The sequence below is a fragment of the Oryx dammah genome, unplaced genomic scaffold, assembly GCF_014754425.2.
Source record: "Oryx dammah isolate SB20612 unplaced genomic scaffold, SCBI_Odam_1.1 HiC_scaffold_8, whole genome shotgun sequence".
NCBI lineage: Eukaryota > Metazoa > Chordata > Mammalia > Artiodactyla > Bovidae > Oryx > Oryx dammah.
The window spans coordinates 47,873,795-47,900,501 of NW_024070192.1; the positions used below are offsets into that span (position 1 = coordinate 47,873,795).

The 26,707-nt window shown below is 41.5% G+C and overlaps 1 protein-coding gene and 1 long non-coding RNA gene across 2 annotated transcripts in view; one reads left to right on the top strand and one right to left on the bottom strand.

The window, feature by feature from the left end:
* Positions 1–771: 771 nt before the first annotated feature.
* On the bottom strand, positions 772–9,883 carry LOC120866393. The gene is made up of 2 exons (XR_005721647.1): positions 9,766–9,883; positions 772–1,412 (listed from the first exon to the last, which is right to left on the bottom strand). It is a non-coding gene; the product is annotated as an uncharacterized LOC120866393 (long non-coding RNA).
* Positions 9,884–18,911: 9,028 nt separating this feature from the next.
* The window catches only part of LOC120866675 (WAP four-disulfide core domain protein 3-like), a 27,677-nt gene continuing 19,881 nt past the window's right edge, over positions 18,912–26,707 (top strand). The window contains exons 1-3 of the mRNA XM_040244468.1: positions 18,912–18,996; positions 25,442–25,543; positions 26,419–26,520. Coding sequence (XP_040100402.1) covers positions 18,912–18,996; positions 25,442–25,543; positions 26,419–26,520 — 289 coding nt within the window. The remainder of the gene's footprint in view (positions 18,997–25,441; positions 25,544–26,418; positions 26,521–26,707) is intronic.

Here is a 26,707-nt window from a genome sequence, read left to right on the forward strand (position 1 = left end):
CATCTATGTTGGTGCAAATGGTATCATTTCATTCTTTTTTATAACTGAGTAATATTCCATTGTACCCACTCCAGTACTCTTGCCTGGAGAATCCCATGGACAGAGGAGCCTGGTAGGCTGCAGTCCATGGGGTCACGGGGAGTCAGACACGACTGAGCAACTTCACTTTCACGCATTGGAGAAGGAAATGGCAACCCACTCCACTACTCTTGCCTGAAGAATCCCAGGGATGGGGGAGCCTGGTGGGCTGCTGTCCATGGGGTTGCACAGAGTCGGACATGACTGAAGTGACTTAGCAGCAGCAATATTCCATTGTATATGTGTACCACATCTTCTTTATCCACTGGTAAGCTATATTTTTAATTTGTTGCTTTACTGAATATTCATTTAAAAATCGAAGTAACTGCAATAGATTCCTACACACAAACTTTACCTGCCAACATGAAAAAACTCATGCCAATAGAAATCATCCTTATTCTCCTGCCCTGATAACCACAATATGCTCCACAAGGTCTCTCCACTTCCATTCTTCCTGCATCCCTTCCATTCTCCACTGCAGCCACCTGAAAACCCTCCAAAGCTTCCCATTATACCCAGAATAAAATCCAAATCCTTGTAGCATGTCCTGTCAAATGCCCCATAATTGGGTCCCTGCCTGTCTGCTGAGGCTCAGCCTGCTCCCTTGTTTTTGGAGCTCCAGCCACACCAATCTTCTTTTCTCATCTCAAATGTATGATCCTCGTTTTTGCCTCAGGACCTTTGGATATGCTATTCTCTTTCCTAGGGCTTCTATTCCACCCATTCTTAGCTCTCCCATCCAGTTTTTCTTCTCTTGCTTTCTCTCTCTTTTTAAAAAATCTTCTTTCCTTCCTTCCATTCTTTTTTTCTTTCTGGCTCCATCTGTTGGTAATTGCAGCATGTGGGATCTTCATTGTGGTGCAAAGGCCTTACCCTCAGAATATATATGCGGAAGGATATGAACATACACATAACTATGTTTATCTCCCAGTAATACGATTATAGGCACATCTTGCCATCAATTTGTCCTGTACTTCCTGACTTTTCTGTAATAAGTAAACATTCCTTGTGCAAAATTAAATGAGATTTCTTTTTTTTTTTCAGCATTCCCAGACTTCACAATGTAGGGAGAAAGTGTTCAGTGACCAGCTTTTTGCTCAAAGGGCAAGAACAGAGAGACACCTCAGGCATTCCAGTGTTTCTCTGGGTGACCACACAGTTGTGCAACTTTAGGTAACCCCAAGCTCCTAACTCTCGAAGGACAGACGGTGGTGGAGAAAGTCAGGACTTACCTGCTGTAGCTAGAGGCAGGCAGACACGCTGGCAGCCAAACTGGAGGCACTCTTTTTCTACCCCGCAGTCCCTGTCTTCTCTGCACTCATTCACACAGACGCCTGACAAGAGGAAAGATGTGGTTAAAAGCATCGAAGTCTTGACTTCGAAAATAAATAACTTAAATGCCTTTATAATAACATTCAAAAAATAAATCTAACCAATTATGTGCAGAAAAATATATGATACTCCTAAGAAAAAAAATTAGCTATCTTATAAATGGAGAGAGACACCATGTTTATGGATGAAAAGATTGTGTCATAAACATATCATTTCTCCCACCCTAATAAAGTTAGTACTATCCCAGTCAAAATCATAGAAGAATTTTTCACAAAAATGGATAAGCTTATTCTAAAAGTTTATATGGTTTCCCCCAAACCAACAGTAATCAAGAAAATAAGATAATTTTAAGCAAAGCTGCAGAACTGAAATGCAATTGGGTCAACTGGATTGTTCATATATATATATATATATTTTTTTTTTAAAGGAATCTTCATCGCAGCACTGTTTATAATAGCCAGGACATGGAAGCAACCTAGATGTCCATCAGCAGATGAATGGATAAGAGAGCTGTGGTACATATACACAATGGCGTATTACTCAGCCTTTAAAAAGAATACATTTGAATTAGTTCTAATGAGGTGGATGAAACTGGAGCCTATTATACAGAGTGAAATAAGCCAGAAAGAAAAACACCAATACAGTATACTAACGCATATATATGGAATTTAGAAAGATGGTAATGATAACCCTGTGTGCGAGACAGCAAGAGACACAGATGTATAGAACAGTCTTTTGGACTCTGTGGGAGATGGCAAGGGTGGGATGATTTGGGAGAATGGCATTGAAACATGTATAATATCATATATGAAACGAATTGCCAGTCCAGGTTCGATTCTTGAAACTGGATGCTTGGGGCTGGTGCACTGAGATGACCCAGAGGGATGGTACGGGGAAGGAGGAGGGAGGGGGGTTCAGGATGGGGAGCACGTGTATACCTGTGGCAGATTCATGTTGATGTATCGCAAAACCAATACAATATTGTAAAGTAATTAACCTCCAATTAAAATAAATAAATTTATATTTTAAAAACAAAAACAACAACAAAAAAGCCCTATCAAGTAAAAAAGGAATCTTGTCTCTTACCTGATACCACACAACAAAGTCTGTTCCAAATTGGTTATAGACCTAATTAAAAGGTAAAGCAATAAAGCTTCTAGAAGATACTGTAACAGATACCTTTATGATCTTGGGATAGGCAAGTATTTCTTAAATATCACAGAAGTATTACTGACCATTAAAACAGATAGGCAGATGGAATCTCATTAAAATTAGGAACGTTTCTTCATTGAATGACAGCATTAAGAGAGTGAAAAGAAAGCCACATTAGTAGAAACTGTTTATAATCCATGCATACAACAAAAAACTTGCATCCAGAATTCCTTATAAATCAATAGTACCAACTGATAACAGAAAAATGGGCAAAAGGATCAAGCAGACGCTTCATAAAGGCAAAAGAAGTTGTTCAACAAAAATAATGTCAGATTCCGAAAAAATGGTTTTAATTGTGTAGATTGTATACATTTTTGAATTTTCTAAAATCTCCCCAAAAAAGCACACACAAAGCTATCAAAATAGCAAGATTTAAAACACATAGACAACAAAACTGCAGAATAAGGTATCCCCTCAAACTCCAAAATATGAGTGGATGAAAGACACAACACTGAACTCCACCAGAGCAGTGAGGTGTCTGCCTCTGTGCAGAAATCTGTGGGAAGCAATGCAGTGACCGATGGAGAAGACTGGGGACATCGTTTCCATGGGAACTTCCTGAGGAATCTACTAAGAATGGATTATCAGCTAACCCAAGTACTGGAGAGATAGGCAAATGGGGACTAGTAAGGCATGGCAACCCTCTCCAGTACTCTTGCCTGGAGAATCCCACGGACAGAGGAGCCTGGCAGGTTACAGTGCATAGGATCGCACAGAGTGGGACACGACTGAAGAGGCTTAGCATGCAGGGTAGTGGGTAGTAAGTACCCAAAGAACTTAGTATAAGGTAACTGTTTGAACTATTCAGGTGTGTGTACGTTAAGCAGTTGGAAGGTTGGGCGGGACCAAGCATATTCCTGTGGAGCTGAGGAATTCGGGCATGGCGCTCTGCCTCACTTGTTGGCGGGGCTGGTGAGCACACGCGGCCACAGCCATTGCCGACGCACCTCTCTCCTGCCGCGCAGTCCCAGTCTTCTCGGCACTGCTCCTTACAGACACCTTCACCGTCAGAAAAGACTGGGTTGAGACACTTAAATACCATGATTATTTATGTTGTGAATGACCATGTCCTAATAACATCAGGATACACTTTGATCTAGGACTTCACTGTGTAAACACGAGCTCCAGTTGAACCTCATCTGACCCTTCCAGTAAATAAAATCTGGGTTATTCGGATTTGAATTCAGGGTTGTTTACCATTAAGACACATGTCCCTTGTGTTATGCAACTCAGTGAAATTAACCTTGAATATAGAGTTGAGCTCCCAGAGGTCAAGAAACTATTTTTTTAAATATTTATTTTTAATGGAAGGTTAATTGCTTTACAATATTGTGTTTCTGCCATACATCAACAAAGAAATTATTTCTGATGGAAACACTTATTGGATTCTAGTCTTGATACTCATAGAGATAGAGTTTAAAGATGGAGGCAGACCCTCAAAGCTGCTTCAAAGTCTTGGGCAAAAGAGCATCTCAACCAACAAGCACATCACCACCTACAAGAGGATTCTTACTGTGGGTCCTGCCAGTGGTTGACCTGCTTTGCCACCACTATGAATCTCATTCAGTTTCCTTGTTATCGTCTGTAAATGGGGGTTGTCTGGTGTGTGGCTTGAGCAAGAAAAGAGAGGTTGGACTAGATGAGTGACTCTCAAATGTGGCTGATGACCAGAATCATCTGGGAGCTTTCAAATGAACTACAGAGAGTAGGACTTGGTCCAGATTTGATTACTCAGGTTCTCCAGGGTATATTTTATTGAGGGCTCTAGGTGATGCTGATGCTGAGCTGCACTAGAGCATGTCTCTGACAGTTTAGGATTTCATAAGCTGTTGCCAATTTGTGGAGGAAGGTTGGGGGTCATAACCCTTTGTTAACATTCAGCCATTCATTCATTCGTTCATGGTTTATTTACTTATTCATTCCCTTGTTTCTAATTCATCAACCTATTCTTTTAAAAATACCTACCATATGTAAAGAACAGGGACTAGACATTTGAGGAAATAGAGGTATGAGTCAAGTTTCACATCAGCAAGGCAGAAATAATCAAGATGGGAAATCAAAGTTTGCTCTCAACAGACTGTAATTCACAACGTTAAACATGTTTGATAGAAAGTGACATGAGAGAGGTACTGGAAAGAGTGGAGAGAAGTCGTTTAACCGTTACTGTGCTAGAGAATTGGCTGGGATTTAAACACCCACACACACGCTGACAAAGACCATTCAATGGGGAAAGAATGGGATTTTTTTTTTTTTCAACAAATGATGCTGAGACAAATGGACATCCACATGCAAAAAAATAAATTTGGATTACTACCTCAAACCATAAATGCATACATACATAGTATATACCTACATACACAAAAATTCACTCAAAATGGATCAAAAACCTGACTATAAAAGCTAAAACTATAAAACTCTTAGAAGGAACCATCAGTGTGAATCTTTGTGACCTTGAATTGGGCAATGATTTCTTAAAAATGACACCCAAAACACAAGCAACAAAAGAGGTAAAGAAATTGCACTTCATAAAATTAATGGCTCTCTCTCTCTCTCTCCCTCTCCCTCTCTCTCTTTTCAGGCTGATCCCCTGGAGCGCAGAGGCTCTCTGAGTTCACTTTCCTGCCTGGGCTTCTAAGACCCTCTCGAGAAGGCGCCCTGTGCCTTCACCCCATCAAGAGGGTGCCTGAGGCCTCCGTGAACAGAGCAAGCCCCGTGCAGGGGCTTTATTGGCTTTCTGCATAAACCAAGGAATATCAGCCTCTTTCTCTCTCCTTTACTTTCTTATCGGTCAACTCTGGACCACCAGGTTCCGGTCCATTAAAGGACCTCAACAGGAGCCTGGTACACTTGGCAGATCGGAGGGAGTGACCTCAAGGGCCTATTGAGACCAGTGGTCAATGGACAAAGAGAGGACCAATCGTTTCAACTAATGACTCTCTATATATGCCTTCTCTGAAGGCGCCATCACACCCTGGGGAGGAAAGAAAACTAATTAACATTTCTTTAGGCTATGAAGTCCTTTCCTTGTGCATGGGCCCAGCAAAATTGTGCATAAACGTCAGCCAACAAACTTGGGCTTTCATCCTGCCTCCAAAAGAAGACTTTCAGACATTGCTTGGATTATTTACTGCCCTTTCTTTGTCTGTAAACCATGTTTATACTACTGAAACTTTAGGGAAAGAGTTAGGGAGTTAGGGAAAGAACAAAGAACATTATGCAAAGGGTTTACTTATAAAAACTTTACTTATATTCCCATTCGTTGGGACAAATGTCAAACCAAATCAAGAAAATCAATGTTTGTGTATTTGGGGACATACAATTGTTGATTAGGGACCCCATGGTATATGGTTATCTGACTGCTCAGAGATATTAACAACACTGTGTGATATGGAAGGTCACTGACACTACGATGGCACATTACTATGACAAAGGACTTCTTGAGTGGCTTGGTAGTGGATTAGCCCCACCTGGTCCTAGGATCGTCCTTGATAAACAGAGTGGGCCTGAACAATGGGCCATTTGGAAACTTGCTGCAAGCACCAGAGCATGGAAGAACTTGGGACTTGGACTGGACATTTCATAGGGACCAGTCATGGTCATAGTAACTATTTCTTTCTCTATAATCAGTCATATTTTATACAGGCCTGTGTCCCACTTCCTTTTGTTATGGCCATAGAAAATTTACAATTTAATAAGACTTTTATGTTCTGTAACTTGTATTAATTGCAAACTATATATTTGTCTTAACTCCTCTATTTCTTTAAGCTCCTCAATTTTGTGTTATTCCTGTTCAATTCAATCATAGTGCCTACAACTGGGAACAAATCAAATTTCATTTACAAAATATACATGATCATGCCTCTCTGAATGTACAATTACTGCAAAAGAAAATCTTTAAACCTTTTTCTAAAAATCTGCCCTCTTCCCCTAATTTGGAAACTTTAGCTGAACAAATTACCTGGGCTAGACCCACGAGGATGGTTTCAAAGTATTACCCACAGTATCGGGTCTGGAACTGTAACTTTGGTGATTGTCTTGATAATTATATTTGTTGTTTACAATCACCTTTCTATAAGGTTGGTTAATACTAACCAAACTCATTTGGTCAAGACCTTTTTTACAAATATAATAAAATAGGGGGAATTGTCAGGAAGCATTTAACAGGAGGCTTCCTGTGTGCTGTTTGGATCTGTCACGAATTCTCTGTTCCTTATTAATTCCTGAATACTCAGGAAATAAGTCCCGGCAAGCCTCTCCCGGGACTGAGGAATCCAGGCATTTCCTTCAATAGTGTTTCTATATGGTGATAAGTACCCTCCTCCTCCTTGTGAACCATACGGTAAAAGTGATTGTTTACAACTCTCTCTCTCTTTAATATGGATCGCCTATGTTTTGTAAGTCTGGAATTTTAATCTTTATCTTTGCTGAGAATAACTACCTTGTAAGACAATATATATGCCCACACCGTGTTGATTAAAACACCTTTGCTTCAAAAAAATTAATAAATAAATAAAATAAAATTAGATTAATGACTTTTGTCCATTAAAGAACACTATTGAGTAAATGAAAGGACAAATCATAGAATAGGAGAAAATATTTGCAAATCATATATCTAATAACAGTCTAATATCCAGAATATATCATGAATTCCTACAATTCAGCAAGAAAAGGACAAACACGTCTATCTTGCAAAAGGAGGACTTGAATAGCTATTTCTTGAATACATCATATGCAAATTATCATTAACCATATGAAAAAGTGTCCAACATCATTAGTCACTGGAGAAATGTGAATTGAAACCACAATGGGATACCACTTCACAATCACTATGATGGCTATAATCAAACGTCAGTTGTCAACAAGTGTTGGCAAGGATATGGGAGCAATCGGAACTCTCGCTGGTTGATCGCGGTTATATTGGTGCAGGCTTTGTGAAAAACAGCTTGGCAGCTCCTCAAAAAAATTAAACATAGACTTGCTATGTGACTATGTCCACTCCTAGCAATTTTTTGTCCTCTCCTAGCCAATGTTACCCTAGAGAATTGAAAATATGTTCACACAAAAATTTGCATGCAAACACTCATAGCAGCATTAACTTCATACTAGCCACAAAGTAGAAATAACCCAAGTGTCCATCACGTGATGAATGTATAAATCATATCTGGTAGATCCACACAATCCAGCCATGAAAAGGAGTGGAGAACTGATAGATGCTACAACTTAAATGAACCTTGAAAATAGTGAAAGAAGCCAGACACAAAAGATCACATTATCAAATGACTTCCTTTACATGAAATATCTAGAATAGAAAAATGCTTAGACATGGGAAGTAGATTAGAGGTTGTCAGGGGTGGGGGAAGTTCAGAACAGGGAGTTGGATAATGGTATGGGATCTCTTTTGGGGGTGATGAAAATGAGCTACAGCTAGATGACAGTGATGGCTGCCCAACAATGTGAATATACCAAAACCGCTGAATGGTACACCTTAAAATGGTTAATTTTATCTCAGTAAGCACACACACCCCACACAGAGAATGCTAGAGACCTCAGAAAGCCGGAGCAGAGGATGTTGGCATTGGTCTCTTTTAACAAGCTTTTTAGGGTGAGTCAAAAGTGCTGGCAGAGTCTCTTCTACTTAAAATGTGGTCTGTTGGCCAGGGTTATTAGCATCACTGTGAGGCTTGTTAAGAATTCGTAATCTTGGGCCCCACTCCAGACCTGAATCACAATCTGCAATTTAACAGGCTCCTTGGATGATTCCTGTCATATTAAAGTTTGAGAACTACTGCCCTAATCTAGAAGGAATGCGTATGTTCATTATGTTTATGGTGGAAATAGCCAGTCCAGTGGGGCTTTTAAGGATTAAGGAGATTTCCACAGGCAGGAGTTGGGGAGGTCGTCACATAAGAGAACACATTTGCATCTTGAGGAAATCAGTCTCCTAATTAGAGCTGCACTTCAGGAAGAACAACCTCACATTCATGCACAGAGTTGGCTGGAATTCAACACACAATACATGTTTTGGATGAGAGAGAGTTCCAAGAGTATTGCAAGGGTCCAGGCATGTAACTAGGGTGGTACAGGTCAGTTTGGAAAGGCTGTACGAGAAGTTGTGAAAGAAGATTTCACAAAGACTGGTCATTGATTACATCAGAGTGGGAGGAGCAGGCTTCCCAGATGGCACAGCAGTGAAGAATCCACCTGCCAATGCAGGAGACATGGATTTGATCCCTGGGTCGGGAAGATCCACTGGAGGGGGAAACGGCAACCCACTCCAGTATTCTTGCCTAGAAAATCCCATGGGCAGAGGAGTGTGGTGGGCTACATACAGTCCATGGGGTCTCAAAGAGTGGGATTGGAACTCTCGCTGGTTGACTTAGTGACTGAGCTCAAGGCAGGGGCAAGGCAACCAGAGAAATCATGTTTGACTGGGAGTCTATAAGGTTGGGGGTGGGGGGGCAGTGTTGGTAGAAAGACAAGAAAGCCAAAGGCACAGGAAAGGAAGAGCAAAGAGAGAAGGCATCAGAGAGCAAAGAGAGAGTTTCGGACTGAAAAGATCCTGAACCATGTCAGTTCTGCAGAGATACCAAGGAGACTGACAACTGAGAAAAATTATTAGATTGTCAACCAAGAAGGTATTGGTGCCTTTGGAGAGTGGAGTGTGGGGGGGGGGGGGGGGGGTTGGTATCAGTGGTGACTGTGATGGTGGTGGTTGAAGATATATTGGACGGGCTCAGGGGTCAGTGGTTTGGGAGAAAGAGAAGACAGAAGAAGGTTCAGAAAAATGTTGTCTCAACAATACAGGCATTTATATGCTTGTAGGTAGAATCAAATGGAGAGAAGAGGATTAGAAACACTGGGGAGAGACCCAGAAGCTGATGAAGCAGAGACAGAGGAGGAGGTGAGGGCAGTGCAAATGGAGAGGTTGGCCTTTGGAGAAAGGGAGAAAGGAGGTTGGCAGACACAGAGGGATGCTGGCATGGGGACTCACAGGGAAAGTTAAAGTGTGCCTCAGGGTCTCTTCATGTGGACTGTTCTCCATGTTTACCCATCCCCGCTCCATCCCCTCTTTAGACTGCACAGGACAGTCCTAGATTTCCCAATTCCTGACTCTCTTATTCTGAAAGGTGGGATGAGACCTACCAATTGCCTGGAGTCTTGTGTTGAGGGTGAGGAGACTGGCCAGGAGGAAGAGGCCACCCAACTTCATGTTGCTAGTTGAGGCCTTTCTGTGCTGATGATGGAGCAAGACCCCAGCAGCTGAGATTTATACCCTCCTAAACAGAGGGCTGGGCCAGAATTCATGGCCACCGTCAACACTTAGGTAACTTGAATCCTGGACTTTGTCAAACAATGAACTTTTCTGGGAAAAAACAAACTCACCAACTTTGTGGTGCTGGGCAATGTTTGTTTTCCAAGCAAGCTTTTGAGACAAGGGGACTATATCTCCTTAGTAATAAATATAGCAGATGAGAGAGAGAAAGTAAGAGAGGGAGAAAGGGAAAAACAATGAGAGAAGAGAAGATAGATAGATGATATATAGAAGAGGTAACTCAACAACCTCTGTGTGCAAAATGCTTTCCTCTTTAAGCATCACGACTGAGGTATGACAAGATTAAATAACTGGCTTGAGGTTGTTCAGTCACTAAGCTGTGTCCGATTCTTTGTGACTCCATGGACTGCAGCACACCAGGTTTCCCTGTCCTTCACTGTTTCCTGGAGTATGCTCAGATTCGTGTCCATTGAGTCAGTGATGCCATCCAACCATCTCATCATCTGTCCCCTCTATCTCTTCCTGTCCTCAGTCTTTCCCAGCATCAGGGTCTTTTCCAATGAGTCTGCTTATTGTGTCAACTGGCCAAAATATTGGAGCTTCAGCTTCAGCATCAGTCCTTCCAATGAATATTCAGGGTTGATTTCCTTTAGGATTGACTGGTTTGATCTCCTTGCAATCCAATGGACTCTCAAGAGTCTTCTCCAGTGTCATGATTCCAAAGCATCAATTCTTTGGTGCTGAATCTTCTTTATGGTCCAACTCTCACATCTGTACATGACTACTGGAAAAACCATAGTTATGATTAGATGAACTTTGTTGGTAAAGTGACATCTCTGCTTTTTAATATGCTGTCTATGTTAGTCATAGCTTTTCTTCCAAGGAGCTAGTATCTTTTAATTTCATGGCTGCAGTCACCATCCACAGTGATTTTGGAGCCCAAGAAAATAAAACCTGTCATTGATTCCATTTTTTCCCCATGTATTTGCCATGAAGTCATGGGACTGGTTGCCAACCAAACTCAACTGGTTGAATGTTGAGTTTTAAGCCAAGTTTTTCACTCTCCTCTTTCACCCTCATCAAGAAGCTCTCTAGTTTCTCTTCACTTTTTGCCATTAGAGGGGTATCATCTGCATATATAAAGTTGTTGATATTTCTCCCAGCAATCTTGATTCCAGTTTGTGACTCATTCAGCCCAGCATTTCTCATGATGTACTCTTCATATAAGTTAAATAAGCAGGGTGATAATACACAGCCTTAACATACTCTTTTCCCAATTTTGAATAAGTCAGTTGTTCCATGTCTGGTTCTGACTGTTGCTTCTTGAGCCCCATACAGGTTTCTCAGGAGACAGGTAAGGTGGTCTGGTATCCCCAACTCTTTTGTTTGAGGTTACAAAGCTACTAAGTGGGATTCAAACTCAGATATTATTGGCTTCATGTTTCATGACTCCTTTCCTGTAACATTCTGTTTATGTATCAGCACAAGTGTCTAAATATTGTATTGCATCATATGATACTGTTAGGGGCCACATTTGTTCTCTCTCTTTCCTAAGGTGGTGCTAAATATTTGTGCATCTATACGCATGTAGCAGAAAAATTCTGAAACAATAACCTCTCAAGTAGTAACACCACTTACTACCTCTTAGGAATAACTGAGTGAGTTGGGGGCTTTAGGTAATCAAGAGGTCTTTAATGTCAACTGAAATAAGACTAAGGTAAGGAAGAGACATTCATATATCACTTGTGCGATTAACAATTAATGATAAAAGAGAGAAAAACTCCCTAAAATATGGAGACTAGGTTGAAGAGTTGCACAACTAGGGTCAGGAAGTGCAGTTTAATTCAGTTCCCAGAGTTCATTCAAACTCACGTCCACCGAGTCGGTGATGCCATCCAGCCATCTCATCCTCTGTCGTCCCCTTCTCCTCCTTCCCCCAATCCCTCTCAGCATCAGGGTCTTTTCCAATGAGTCAACTCTTCGCATGAGGTGGCCAAAGTATTGGAGTTTCAGCTTTAGCATCAGTCCTTCCAAAGAACACCCAGGACTGATCTCCTTTAGGATGGACGAGTTGGATCTCCTTGTAGTCCAAGGGACTCTCAAGAATCTTCTCCAACACCACAGTTCAAAAGCATCAATTCTTCAGTGCTCAGCTTAGTAGGGCTTATTAAACATATCATATTGCAACATAGAGAAACATATCTACCCAATCTGTCTCTCATACTCCTGACTTGCCCTAAACTCTCTGATACTGTGTTTACCCTACAGGACTTATGAATCCATCAACTGGTGCTTCTTTCATTGCTGGGAGAGAGATGAACAAACCTGTCCCTGAATGGCAGCCCTCTTTCCGCAGTCTGGGTGCTACTGAAAGGCATTTACTCACTCTTCCCAGCTTCATTGGAATTCCTCTTGTGCAATCAGTCAAAAAAATATCTGAGCCAGCTCTCATGGGTAAACAAGTTTTGGCTTTCCTTCCCTGCCCCAGCTGTCCTGCACAGAATGTACCACAGTGGGGTTAGAATGCCCAAACTTTCACTTTCTCTGGGAAGACAAGGCTCTGGGGTGATGAATTAAAACTCAGATGTTCATTCTAGTAAATCATGTGGTTGAAAATCAATGTAAACTCTTCTCTGCTTTCTATTTCTCTTTCTAACCTCTTTACCTTGAAGTACCCTAACTCTGGCCTCTGTCAATAGCACCTACTGGCAAAACCCCACTGTTGGAGACCCCTAACTATGGACTTTACGATTCTCCGCACCAAAGTACCACACAGCAGGGATGGATTCCACCATAAATTCATGATCAACAGCTTCATATAAGACTTCAACTTTGCCCTGCAATTTTAGTACAATTTCAACACAAACTTTGCCCTGCAATTTTAGTACAATTTCAACACAAACTCTCACTCTTGCAAATGACTATTGAAACTCTTGTCTGTGTTTCTCAAACATCAATCTCTTTCAGTCCTTCACACTTGGCAGATGTCCTTGCCTCCCCCTTTACAGAAAACAACAACAACATTTAAGCTACTGGTACAATTTTTTAAGAAATACAGGGCTATCAGGTTATTTAGTTCTTCTTGAGTTAGCTTTGGTAGGATACCAATCTGGATTCAACCAGGAGAAAGGGACCATTCAGTCACTTGAACAGAGTAACTTTAATATAAAGAATGACTAACTGCAAGAGGGATTAGAGTAACAAAGGATTTACTTTGTTGTTGTTCAGATGCTAAGTTGTGTCCAACTCTTTGTGACTCCATGGATTGCAACATGCCAGGCTCCTCTGTCCTCCACTTTCTCCCTTCAAGAGTTTGCTCAAATTCATGTCCATTGAGTCAATGATGCTATCTAATCATCCCCCCTTTGCTGCCCACTTCTCTTTCTACCCTCAATCTTTCCCAGCATCAGGGTCTTTTCCAATGAGTCAGCTCTTCCCCTCAGTGGCCAAAATATTGGAGCTTCAGCTTCAGCATCAGCCTTTCCAATGAGTATTCAGATTGATACGTTTTAGTACTGACTAGTTTGATCTCCTTGAAGTCCAAAGGACTCTCAAGAGTCTTCTCTAATGCCACATTTTGAAAGCATCAATTCTTTGGTGCTTAGCGTTCTTTATAGTCCAACTCTCACATTCATACATGACTACTGGAAAAACCATAGTCCATCCTGAAGGAAATCAGTCCTGAATATTCACTGGAAGGACTGATGCTGAAACTGAAACTCCAATACTTTGGCCACCTGAGGCAAAGAACTGACTCATTTGAAAAGACCCTGATGCTGGGAAAGATTGAAGACAGAAGGAGGAGGGGACAACAGAGGATGAGATGGATGCGTCGGCATCACCAACTCGATGGACATGAGTTTGAGTAAACTCTGGGAGTTGGTGATGGACAGGGCAGCCTGGCGTGCTGCAGTCCACGGGGTCGCAGTCAGACACAACTGAGCAACTGAACTGAACTTGACTATATGAACCTTTCTGGGCAGTGATATGTCTGCTTTTTGGTATGCTGTCTAGGTTCATCATAGCCTTCCTTCCAGGGAGCAAGCATCTTTTAATTTCCTGGCTACAGTTACCATACACAGTGATTTTGGAGCCCAGGAAAATAAAACATGTCACTGTTTCCATTTTCCCCCTTCTATTTGCCATGAAGTGGTGGGACTAGATGCCGTGATTTTAGTTTTCTTTTTAATATTGAATTTCAAGCCAGCTTTTTCACTCTCCTATTTCACCCTCGTCAAGAGGCTTTTTAGTTCCTCTTCATTTCTGCCATTAGAGTGGTATCAACTGCATATCAGAGGTTGTTGATATTTCTCCCAGCAGTCTTGATTCTAACTTGTGATTCATCCAGCCCAGCATTTTGCATGTTGTACTCTTCATATAAGTTAAATAAGCAGGGTGACAATATACAGTCTTGATGTACACCTTTCCCAATTTTGAGGCAGTCATTTAGTTGTTCCACGTCTTGTTCTGACTGTTGCTTCTTGAGCCCCATACAAGTTTCTCATGAGACAGGTAAAGTGGTCTGATACTTCCATCTCTTTAAAGAATTTTCCAGTTTGTTGTGATCCACACAGTCAAAGGATCTAGCGTAGTAAATGAAGCAGAAGTAGATGTTTTTCTGGAATTTCCTTGCTTTCTCCATGGTCCAATAAATTTCGACAATTTGATCTCTGGTCCCTCTACACTTTCTAAACCCACCTTGTACATATGAAAGCTCTCAGTTCATGTCCTGCTAAAGCCTAGCTAGAAGGATTTTGAGCATAATCTTGTTAGCATTGAAATGAGAAAAATTGTATGGTAGTTTGAATAGTCTCTGACATTGCCTTTATTTGGAATTGGAATGAAAACTGAACTTTTCCAGTTGTGGCCACTGCTGAGTTTTCCAAATTTGCTGACATATTGAGTACAGCACATTAACAGCATCATCTTTTAGAATTTTAAATAGCTCAGCTGGAATTTCATCCCTTCCATTAGCTCTGTTTGTAGTAGCAATTCCAAAGGCCCACTTGACTTCACACTGTAGGATGTTTGGTTCTAGGTGAGTGACCACACCATTGAGTTTATCTGAGTCATTAAGACCTTTCTTGTATAGTTGTTCTGAATATTTTTGCCATCACTTCTTAATCTCTTCTGCTTCTGTTAGGTCCTTACCTTTTCTGTCCTTTATTGTACCCATCCTTATATGAAATGTTCCCTTGATATCTCCAGTTTCTTGAAAAGATGTCTGGTCTTTCCCATTCTATTTTTTGTCCCTCTGTTTCTTTGCATTATTCACTTAAAAAGGCTTTCTTTTCTCTCCTTGCTATTCTCTGGATCTTCACATTTAGTTGGGTATATCTTTCCCTTTTTTCCTTGCCTTTCACTTCTCTTCTTTCCTCAACTATTTGTAAAGCCTACTCAGACAACCACTTCACCTTCTTGTACATCTTTTTTTTTGAGATGGTTTTGGTCACTGCCTCCTGTATAATGTTATGAACCTTGGTCCGTAGTTCTTCAGACACTCTGTCTATCAGATCTAATCTTTTGAATCTATTCATCACCTTTACTGCATATCACAAGGGATTTAACTTAGATCACACCTGAATGGCCTAGTGGTTTTCCCTACTTTCTTCAAGTTAAGCCTGAATTTTGCAATAAGGAAACGATGATCTGAGCCACAGTTAGCTCCAGGTCTTGTAATTATTGATTGTGTGAAGTTTCTCCATCTTTGACTACAAAGAAGATAGTCAATCTGATTTTCATGTTGACCAGTTATCTGGTGAGGTCCATACATAGAGTCATCTATTGTGTTGTTGGAAAATTGTGTTTGGTATGATCAGCACGGTCTCTTGACAAAACTGTTGGCCTTTGCCTTGCTTCATTTTGTACTCCAAGGCCAAACTTGCCTGTTATCCCAGGTATCTCTTGACGTCCTACTTTTGCATTCCAATCTCCTGTGATGAAAAGGACTTTTTTCTTTTGGTGTTAGTTCTAGAAGGTGTTGTAGGTCTTCATAGAACTGGTCAACGTCAGCTTCTTTGGCATCAGTAGTTGAGGCATTGACTTAGATTATTCTGATGTTGAATGGTTTGCCTTGGAAACAAACCGAGATCATTGGTTTTGAGACTGCACCCAAGTACTCCATTTTGGACTCTTTTGTTGACTGAGGGATTGACTAGCAGGAGTAAAGAGAATTCTAAAGAGTATGAGGGTGGCAGATACAAGGAACAGCCACTAACTCTAGGACTCAGATAGAGTGCCCAAGGCATCCTTACCCCCAAGGATGAGATGTGGATCTTCTTGGAGAAGGCAAGATCAGATTCATGGGATCATGATCAGTTTGGTGCTGCACCCACAGAACCCACAGAAATCCACCCTGTAGGGGTGGGGAAATTGTTCACCAAAAGGTATCTTAACAGAGGCACTTTGCTACTAAGTGTCCTATATCTCTTAAAGAAATTGATTTAGTAGTTAAAATTTTTTTCCTGTAAAGGAGGAGTCAAGGTTAACTTCTGAGTATGAAGGACTGGAAGAGACTGAGGTTTGAGAAGCATGGACAAGATTTTCAATAATCCTGATAAAGAATGGGCTTCCCTTGTGGCTCAGCTGGTAAAGAATCCACCTACAATGCAGGAGACCTGGGTTCAATCCCTGGGTTGGGAAGATCCCCTGGAGAAGGGAAAGGCTACCCACTCCAGTATTCTGGTCTGGAGAATTCCGTGGACTATATAGTCCATGAGGTCACAAAGAGTTGGGCACAACTGAGTGACTTTCACTTCACTTCACTTTATGAAGAGTGGGAGCTTGTGTTGAAATTGTACTAAAATTGCAGGGCATCGTTGAAGCTGTTGATCATGAATTTATGGTGGAACCCATCCCTGCTGGGTGGTACTTTGGTGCAGGGAAACATAAAGTCCATAGGTGTCTCCAGCAGTGCAGGTTTTGCCAACAGATGCTATTGACGGAGATCAGAGAGAGGGTACTTCAAGGTATTGAAGGGGTTAGAAAGAGAAATCGAAAGTGGAGAGGAGTTTGCACTGATTTACAACCATGTGATTTACCAGAATAAGCATCTGAGTTTTCATCTCCCCTGTGTCCCATCTTCCCAGATAAAGAAAGCAAAAGCTGAGGAGTTCTGACCCCACCGTGGTACTTTCTGTGCAGGACAGCAGGGGCAAGAGGGGAGAGCCAAAACTTGTTTATGCATGAGACTTGGCTCAGCTATTTTTTCCACTGATTGCACAAGAAGGATTCCAATTTTATTTCTTCTGAATTTTTGAAGGTGAGAAGAGAGAGTAAATGCCTTTCAGTGGCACCCAGACTGCGGAAAGAGGGCTTGGCATCCAGGGACAGGTCTGCTCATCTCTCTCCCAGCATCACGAGGAGCACTAATTGGTGGATTCTTAAGTCCTGTAGGGTAAACACAGTATCAAAGAGTTTAGGGAAAGTCAGGGGTATGGAAGACAGATTGGATAGATATGTTTCTCTATATTGCAATATGATATGTTTAATAAACCCTCCTAACAGCACTTCAAGGCTATGGTTTTTCCTGTGGTCATGTATGGATGTGAGAGTTGGACTGTGAAGAAGGCTGAGCGCCGAAGAATTGATGCTTTTGAAGTGTGGTGCTGGAGAAGACTCTTGAGAGTCCCTTGGACTGCAAGGAGATCCAACCAGTCCATCCTAAAGGAGATCAGTCCTGGGATTTCTTTGGAAGGACTGAGGCTAAAGCTGAAACTCCAGTACTTTGGCTACCTCATGAGAAGAGCTGACTCATTGGAAAAGACTTTGATGCTGGGAGGGATTGGGGGCAGGAGGAGAAGGGGATGACAGAGGATGAGATGGCTGGATGGCATCACCGCCTTGATGGAAGTGAGTTTGAGTGAACTCTGGGAGTTGGTGATGGACAGGGAGGCCTGGCGTGCTGCAAAGAGTCGGACATGACTGAACGACTGAACTGAACTGAACAGCACTTCCTGACACTAGTCCTGCAACTCTCCAATCTAGTCTCCATATTTTAGGGAGTTTTTCTTTCTTCCATCATTCATTGTTAATTGTACAAGTAATATGTCAATGTATTCTCCTTACCTTAGTCTTATTTCAGTTGACACTAAAGACCTCTTGAGTACCTAAATCCCCCCACTCACTCTGTTATTCCTAACAGGAAGGGAGTGCTGGTACTACTTGAGAGGTTATTGTTCCAGAAGCTTTCTGCACTCTCATGCATCTGTTAATCCACATCCACATACATCTGCAAGCACACAGATGCACAAATATTTAGCACCACCTTTAAGGAAGAAGGAGAAAGATGGGTCCCTTAACAGTATCATATGATGCAATACAATATTTAGACCCAGGTGCTGATGTAAAGACAGAGAGTTATAGGAAAGGAGTCATGAAATATGAAGCCAATAATATCTGAGTCTGAGCCCCATTTAGTAGCTCTGTAACCTCAAGCAAGCTATTTAACCCTGTGGTACCTCAGTTGTGATGCTTAAAGAGGAAAGCACTTTGCACACAGAGGTTGTTGAGTTACCTCTTCTATCTATGAGCTTCCATGGTAGCTCATATGCTAAAGAATCTGCCTGCAGTGCATGAGACTCTGGTTCCATCCCTGCATTGGGGAGATCTCCTGGAGGAGAAAATGGCAATCCACTCCAGTATTCTCACATGGCTTCTATATATCTGTCTATCTGTCTATCTATATTCATCTATCTTCTATCACTGTCTTCTTCACCCACCCTTACATCTCTCGCTTTCTCATCTGATAGATTTTTTTTTTAATTACAGTAAGAACCATGTCTCAAAGAACTTGCTTGGAAAACAAACATTGCCCAACACCACATAGAGTTTGTGAGGTGTTTTTGTTTTTTTTTTTTTTTGGTTCTTTTTTTTTTCCAGAAAAGTCAGCTGCTTGGCAGAGGTCCAAGTTTCAAGTTTCCTAAATGCTGATGGTGGCCTTGAACGCAGGCCAGGATCTCTGTCCAGCAGCGTATAAATCTCAGCTGCCTGGGCCTTGCTGTATCGTCTGTGCACGATGTCCTCAATTGGCAATATGAAGCTGGGCAGCCTCTTCCTCCTGGCCATTCTCCTCACCCTCAACACAAGACTCCAGGCAATTGGTAAGTCTCGTCCCACCTCTCAGAACAAGAGAGTCAGAAAGTGGAAAATCTAGCACTCCTGTGCAGTCTAAAGAGGGGGTGGAGTGGGGATGGGTAAACATGGAGAACAGTCCACATGAGACACTGAGGGACACTTTAATTTTCCCCACGAGTCCCCGTGCCAGCATCCCTCTGTGTCTGCCAACATCCTCTCTCCCTTTCTCCAAAGGCCAACCTCTCCATTTGCACGGCCCTCACCTCTTCCTCTGTCTCTGCTCCATCAGCTTCTGGGTATGTTCCCAGTATCTCTACCCTCTTCTCTCCATTTGCTTCTACCTACAAACAAATACATTTCTGCATTGTTGAGAAACATGCTTCTGAACCCACTTCTGTTTTCTGTCTTTCTTGACAGTTACCAATCACACCTGAGCCCTTCTAATATCGCTTCAACCACCATCACCACTACAATCACCACCAACATCCCCCCTCCACCAATTATCCCCTGACTTCACTCTCCCAAAGCATCAGTATCTTCCTGGTTGACAATCTAATAATTTTTTTCAATAGTCAACCTCCTTGGTATTTCTGCAGAATCTGACATTGTTCATGATTTTTCAATCTGAATCTGTCTTCCATGGCTTCTGTCTTTGCTCTTCCTTTTCTGTGCTTTTGGCTTTCTTTTCCTACACTTCCACAGCCAAAGATGATTTCTCTGGCTGTCTTGCTCCCCCCATATAAGCAATGACCAGACTTTGTCAAATCTTCTTTCACAGTTTCTCTTATAGCCTTTGCAATCTGATTGCCACCACCCTAGTTACATACCTGGACCCTTGCAATACTCTTGGAACTCTTTCTCCTCTAAAACACATGTGTGTTGAATTCCAGCCAACTCTACGCTTGAATGTGAGGTTGTTCTTCCCAAAGTACAGCTCTAATCAGGCGATTGATTTCCTCAAAATGTAAATATATTCTCTTATGTGACAACCTCCTCAACCCCAGATTGTGGAAATCTCCTTAATCCTTGAAAGCCCCAGTGTACTATTTCCATCATAAACATAATGGACACACTCAGTTCTTCTAGACTAGGACAGTAGTTCTCAAACTTTAATATGACAGGAATTACCCAAGGATCCGGTTAAACTGCAGACTGTGATTCAGGTCTGGGATGGGGTCCAAAATTCTGCATTCTTAACAAGCTTCTAAGTGATGCTGATGACACTGGCCTACAGGCCACATTTTGGGTAGGAAGAGGCTCTGCCAATACTTCAGAATCACCCTAGAAGTGTATTAAAAAGACCAAAGCCAAGACCCTGGGCTGTATCAGTTAAATCAGGCTCTCTGAGGTCTCAAGCTCTGTGTTTGCTTGTGTGTGTTTACTGAGATAAAATTTACCATTTTAAGCTGTACCACTCAGTGGTTTTTAATATATTCACAATGTTGTGCAGCCATCACCATCTAATTGCAGACCATTCATCACCCCCAAGGAGAGCCCATACCCATTGTCAAACTCCCTGTTCTTTCCTCCCCCCCGCCACCCCCTTCTAATCCACTTTCCATCTGCGAAGCATTTTTCTATTCTAGATATTTCATGTAAAGGAAATTATATAACAATGTGGGCTTTTGTGTCTGGCTGCTTCAATATTTTCAAAGTTTACCTAAATTTAGCATCTATCAGTACTCCATTCCTTTTTATGGCTGGATCGTATAGCTCTGCCAGGTGTGATTTACACATTCATCAGTTGATGGACATTTGTGCTATTTCTACTTTGTGGCTAGTAAGCAAGTTATGCTGCCACGAGCATTTGTGTATAAATTTTTGTGTGAACATGCTTTCAGTTCCCTTGGGTGGATTTGCAAGGAGTAGAATTGCTGAGTCATGTGGCAAGTCTATGATTAATTTCTTGAGGAACTGCCAAACCCTCTCTTCCACAGAGCCTGTACCAGTTTACCCAACATCAATCTGTGAGAGTTCTCAACCCTCCCACATCCTTTCCAACACTTGTTGACACCTGACTATTAATTATAGCCATCATAGTGATTGTGGGATATCTTACTGTGATACCTCATTGTGGTTTCAATTTGTATTTTCCTAGTGATTAATATGATTAATGATATTGGGTGCTTTTTCATATGCTTAATGTTCGTTTGTATGTAATCTGTTTAAGAAATGTCTAATCAAGCCCTCCCTTTGCAAAATGGGAGAGTTTGTCCTTTTCTTGCTGAATTGTAGGAATTCATTATATATTCTGGATTGTTGTCATTGTTTAGTTGCTAAGATGTGTCTGACCCTTTTGCAACCTCATGGACTATAGCCCACCAGGCTCCGCTGTTCATGGGATTTCCCAGGCAAGAATACTACAGTGGATTGCCATTTCCTTCTCCAGAGGATCTTCCTAACCCAGGGAACCAATGCATGTCTCCTGAGCTGTAGTCAAATTGTTCACCACTGAGACACCTTAGAAGCATGCTTTAGATATTTGACCCTTGTCAGACATATGATTTGCAAATATTTTCTCCCGCTCTGTGGATTTTCTTTCCATTTTCTTGACAGTGTTCTTTAACGCACAAGAGACTTTAATTTTTTGAGGGCCAACTTATATGCCTCTTTTTTTTCTTTTGTTTTGGGTGTCATATTTAAGAAACCATTGCCCAATCCAAGGTCACAAAGATTTATACCTATGTTTCCTCCTATGAGCTTTATAGTTTTAACTTTTACATTTAGGTCTTTGATCCATTTTGAGTGAATTTTTGTACATGTGTGTGTATACTGTACGGGTGTGTGTTACTCACTCAGTCATGTCTAACTCTTCGTGACCCCATGGACTATAGTCCAACAGGCTCCTCTGTCCATGGAATTCTCCAGGCAAGAATACTGGAGTGGGTAGCCATTCCCTTCTCCAGGGGATCTTCCTGACCCAGGGGTTGAGTCCAGGTCTCTCAAATTGCAGGTAGATTCTTTACTGTCTGAGCCACCAGGGAAGCCCATACTATAGGTATGTTTGTATGTATACATATGATTTGAGACAGTAATCCCAATTTATTCTTTTGCATGTGGATGTCCATTTTCTCAGCACCATTTATTAAAAAGATCATTCTTTCCCCATATTGGATGGTCTTTGTCAATGTGTGTGACTGTATTTGTGAGTTCAAATCCCAGCTAATTCTCTAGCACAGTAATCACTAAACCACTCCTATCTAGTCTTTGCAGACCCTTTCTCATGTCACTTACTATTAAAGATGCATAGTGTTGTGAACTGTGGCTGGTTCAGAGCAAACTTGATTTCCCATCCTAGTTTTAATCTGCCCTGTTGATATGAAAACTAAACATCCCAATTTCCTGAAACATCTAGTCCTGTTCCTTACACAGAGTTGATAGTTTTCTTAGAATAAGTTCATGAATTAGAAACAAGGGAATGAATGAATGAGTAAATGAACCATGAGCAAATGAATGAATGGTTGGATATTGACGAAGAGTTGTGGTCCCCAGCTTTCCTCCACAAATTGGTAAAAGCTGATTAAATCCTAAAATGTCAGACATACTGGCTCTGGAAGAATCTCTAGTCCATCTCAGCATCAGCATCAGCTGGAGCCCTCATTAAAATATACAAGTACAGGCTCAACCCTGGAGAAGCTGAGTAATTAGGCCTGAACGGGTCCTACTATCCATAGTTCATTTTAAAGATGCTTGTTATCATCGGCCACATTTGGGAGTCACTGATCTACTAGCCTCTCTTTACTTGCTCAAACCACAACACCAGACAACCTCCATTTACAGAGTATGAAGGTGAGATTGGAAGAGATTCATAATGTGGATGGCAGAGGCAGGTCAACCCTGTGGCAGGAACCACAGTGAGAATTCTCTTGGTGGTGGTGATGTATTCGTGCTGGAGGTGTTATTCTTTTGCCCAAGTCTTTGATCAGCTTCCAGGGCTGCCTCCGTCTTTAAACTCTGTCTCCAGGAGTATCAAAGAGCCACACTGAGACTTTTTCAGGGATCTGAATCCAATAAATTCTCTTCTGAAATAATTTCTTGACCTTTAGGGGCTCTACTCTGTATTCAAGGTTAATTTCACTGAGTTGTATAGTAAAAGGGACATGTGCTTTAAAAAGAAATGTCTCTGAATTCAAATACAAATATTTCTGCAAATCCTTCAGATATTATTTGATGGAAGGGTCAGATGAGGTTCTCTGTGAGTTCATGTTTAAACAATGAAGACCTAGATCAAAGTGTATCCTGATGTTATTAGGTCATGGTCATTTACAACATAAATATTCATGGTATTTAAGCGTCTCAACCCAGTCTTTTCTGACGGTGAAGGTGTCTGTGAGGAGAAGTGCCGAGAAGACTGGGACTGCGCGGAGGGAGAGAAGTGCGTCAGTAACGGCTGTGGCCACGTGTGCTCACCAGCCCCGCAAGCAAGTAAGGCTGAGCGCCCTGCCCGATGTCCTGGGCTTAAAAGGACTATGCACTTGGTCCTTCCCAACCTTTCAGCAAATGTTCAATAGTAATTTATCTTGAGTATGGTTTTGAATGTTTTCAACATAAAACATTCAAAGGATGGGGGAGTTCTTTGAACTCCTTCATCATGGTACAATTGCATTCAGTCCTTCTCAATTTTTTCCAGCACAGTCATTTTCAGTTCAGTTCATTTGCTCAGTCATGTCTGACTCTTTGTGACCCCATGAATTGCAGCATGCCAGGCCTCCCTGTCCATCATCAACTCCCAGAGTTTCCCCAAACTCATGTCCATCAAGTCGGTGATGCCATCCAACCATCTCATTCTGTCGTTCCCTTCTCCTCCTGCCCCGAATCCCTCCCAGCATGAAGGTCTTTCCCTATAAGTCAACTCTTCGCATGAGGTGGCCAAAGTATTGGAGTTACAGCTTCAGCATCAGTCCTTCCAAAGAACACCCAGGACTGATCTCCTTTAGGATGGACTGGTTGGATCTTCTTGCAGTCCAAGGGACTCTCAAGAGTCTTCTCCAACACCACAGTTCAAAAGCATCAGTTGCTTTACCACCCCCCCAAATATATATCTAGGTTGGAAAGCAAGACTCTACAACCAAAGCTATAGAAACTACCATTACCCAGAGAAATATCACTGTTGGTCATTCCACACTTACTCTGCTTTTCGTATGTTCTTTCCTTGTCCTTCCTGATATTTAATAGATATATTGTCACAGCAAATAGAGGGTCCATAGACTCTCTTCATGAACATTATTGAGTCTTAATTCTTCTGTAAGTATGTATTTAATGACTTTACTAGTCCCAATTTTCCTGTCTCTCCACTACTTTGGTTGGCTGACAGTCAACCTCTAGTGGGTTCCTTAGGAAGCTCTCATAGGAATGATGTCCCCAGGCTTCTCCAGCAGTCACCTCATCACTTTCCTCAGATTTCTGCACAGAGGCAGACACCTCATTGGTCTGGTGGAAGGTGGTGTTTGGTCTCCTTCCACCCACTCATATTTTGGAGTTTGAGGGGATATCTTGTTCTACAGATCTATTGTCTATGTGTTTTGAACTGTGCTATTTTGATTGCTCTGTTTTTCTGGGGAGATTCTAGAAGGTTCAAAAACTATGCCAATCTGCACAATTAAAACCAAGTTCCCAGAATCTGACATTATTTTTGTCCTACAACTTCCAATTATCTCCTTTATGAAGTGTCTACTCAATTCTTTTCCCCAATTTACTCTTTGGTTATGAATTGTTACTATTGATTTGTAAGGAATTCTGGATCCAAACTGTTTGTTGTATACGTGTATTATAAACATTTTCTCTCAATGAGGCTTGTCTTTTCTCTGTCTTAATGTTGTCATTCAATGAAGAAATGTTCATAATTTTAATGAGATTCCATCTATTTTAATGGCCAGTAACATTTCTGTAAAATTTAAGAAATATTTGCCTATCTTAAGGTCCTGAAGCTATCTTTTATAGCATTTTCTAGAAGCTTTATTGCTATACCTTTCCCTTAAATCTGTTAACTCACTTGAACAGATTTGTTGTGTGGTGTGAGGTAGGAGACAAGGTTTCTTTTTTTTTTTTTGGTACGGAGACCTCCATTCATCCAACCAAAATTTCAGTCCTACAAGTGTGCTAAACTTATCTCGATTTCTATCTTGATAATTGTTGGTTGTGGTGAAATTTCGTATAAAATTTCAGAGTCAGCTTATGCATTTTTGTGACAAATCCTTTTACAATTTTGACTGGCACTGTATTAAATTTCAATTTGGGAAAGTAATGAATATCTCTAAAACATCGTATCTTTTCATCCAAGAACATGGCATCTCTCTGCATTTATAAGATAGTTAAAATTTTTTCTTTGTTGTATCATGTACCTATCTGCACATAATTAGATAGATGTATTTCTAGGAGCTGATCATTCTTGAATGATATTGTAAAGGCATTTGACCTATTTATTTTGAGATTGTAAGAGAAGAGTTTTAACCGCCTATTTCCGATCATCAGCCATCTGTAGCATCGAGTGCAGTGAAGACAGGGATTGTGGGAGAGGAAAACAGTGCATCCAGGATGGCTGTCGGCGAGTCTGCTCCCCGCTGATGACTGTAGGTGAGTCCTGACTTTCTCCACCCTGCTCTGTCCTGGAAGAGTTAAGTGCATGAGGTGATCTGATCTGGCACAACTGTGTGGTCATCCAGAGAAACAAACCAGAATGCCCGAGGTGTTTATGATAATCACTGTATCTGGAGTCACTTGTCTAGTGCTGCCTCTCTTCCTTGCCCAGGCCATACATCAGTCACCCAGGTACAGATGATAAAAGTGAGCTGGAAAGAGATGAGGGGGGCAGAGGTAGGTCAACCCTGTGGCAGGACCCACAGTGGTGGTGGTGATGTGATTGTTGGTTGAGATGTTCTTTTGCCAAAGGTTTTGATGCAACTTCCAGGGCTGCCTCCGTCTTTAAATTCTGTCTCCATGAATATCAAAAAGTCACATTGAGACCTTCTTTAGGGATTAGAATCCAGTAAATACTTGCATCTAAAATAATTTCTGGACCTTTAGGGGCTCAACTCTATATTCAAGGTTAATTTCACTGAATTGTATAGAAAAAGGCACATGTGCTTTAAAGGCAAAGAACCCAGAATTCAAGTCCCAGCTCTGCCATGGACCAGATAATCTCTCAATGGCCTCATCTATAAAATACCAAAAATAAAACCTACTGGTTAAAGATCATTGGGGTTACCATTAACATGCTTTCTTTGCATCTTTCTTTCCTACAAAGACTTCAGTCCTAAGGAATTACTCCAAATACCCCTGCAAATACCTCAGCTATTATTTGCTGTTAGGGTCAGATGAGGTTCTATGTGAGAACACATTTAAACAGCGAAGTCCTAGATCAAAGTGTATGCTGCAATTGTCATGCCATGGTCATTTATAAGTATGTATTTAGTTTAAGTGTCTCAGCCCAGTCTTTTCTGACCGTGAAGGTGTCTGTGAGGAGCAGTGCCGAGAAGACCGGGACTGCGCGGCGGGAGAGAAGTGCGTCGGCAATGGCTGTGGCCACGTGTGCTCACCAGCCCCACAAGCAAGTAAGGCTGAGCGCCCTGCCCGATGTCCTGGGCTTAAATGGACTATGCACTTGGTCCTTCCCAACCTTTCAGCTAATGTTCAATAGTAATTTATCTTGAGTATGGTTTTGAATGTTTTCAACATAAAACATTCAAAGGATGGGGGAGTTCTTTGAACTCCTTCATCACGGTACCATTGCATTCAGTC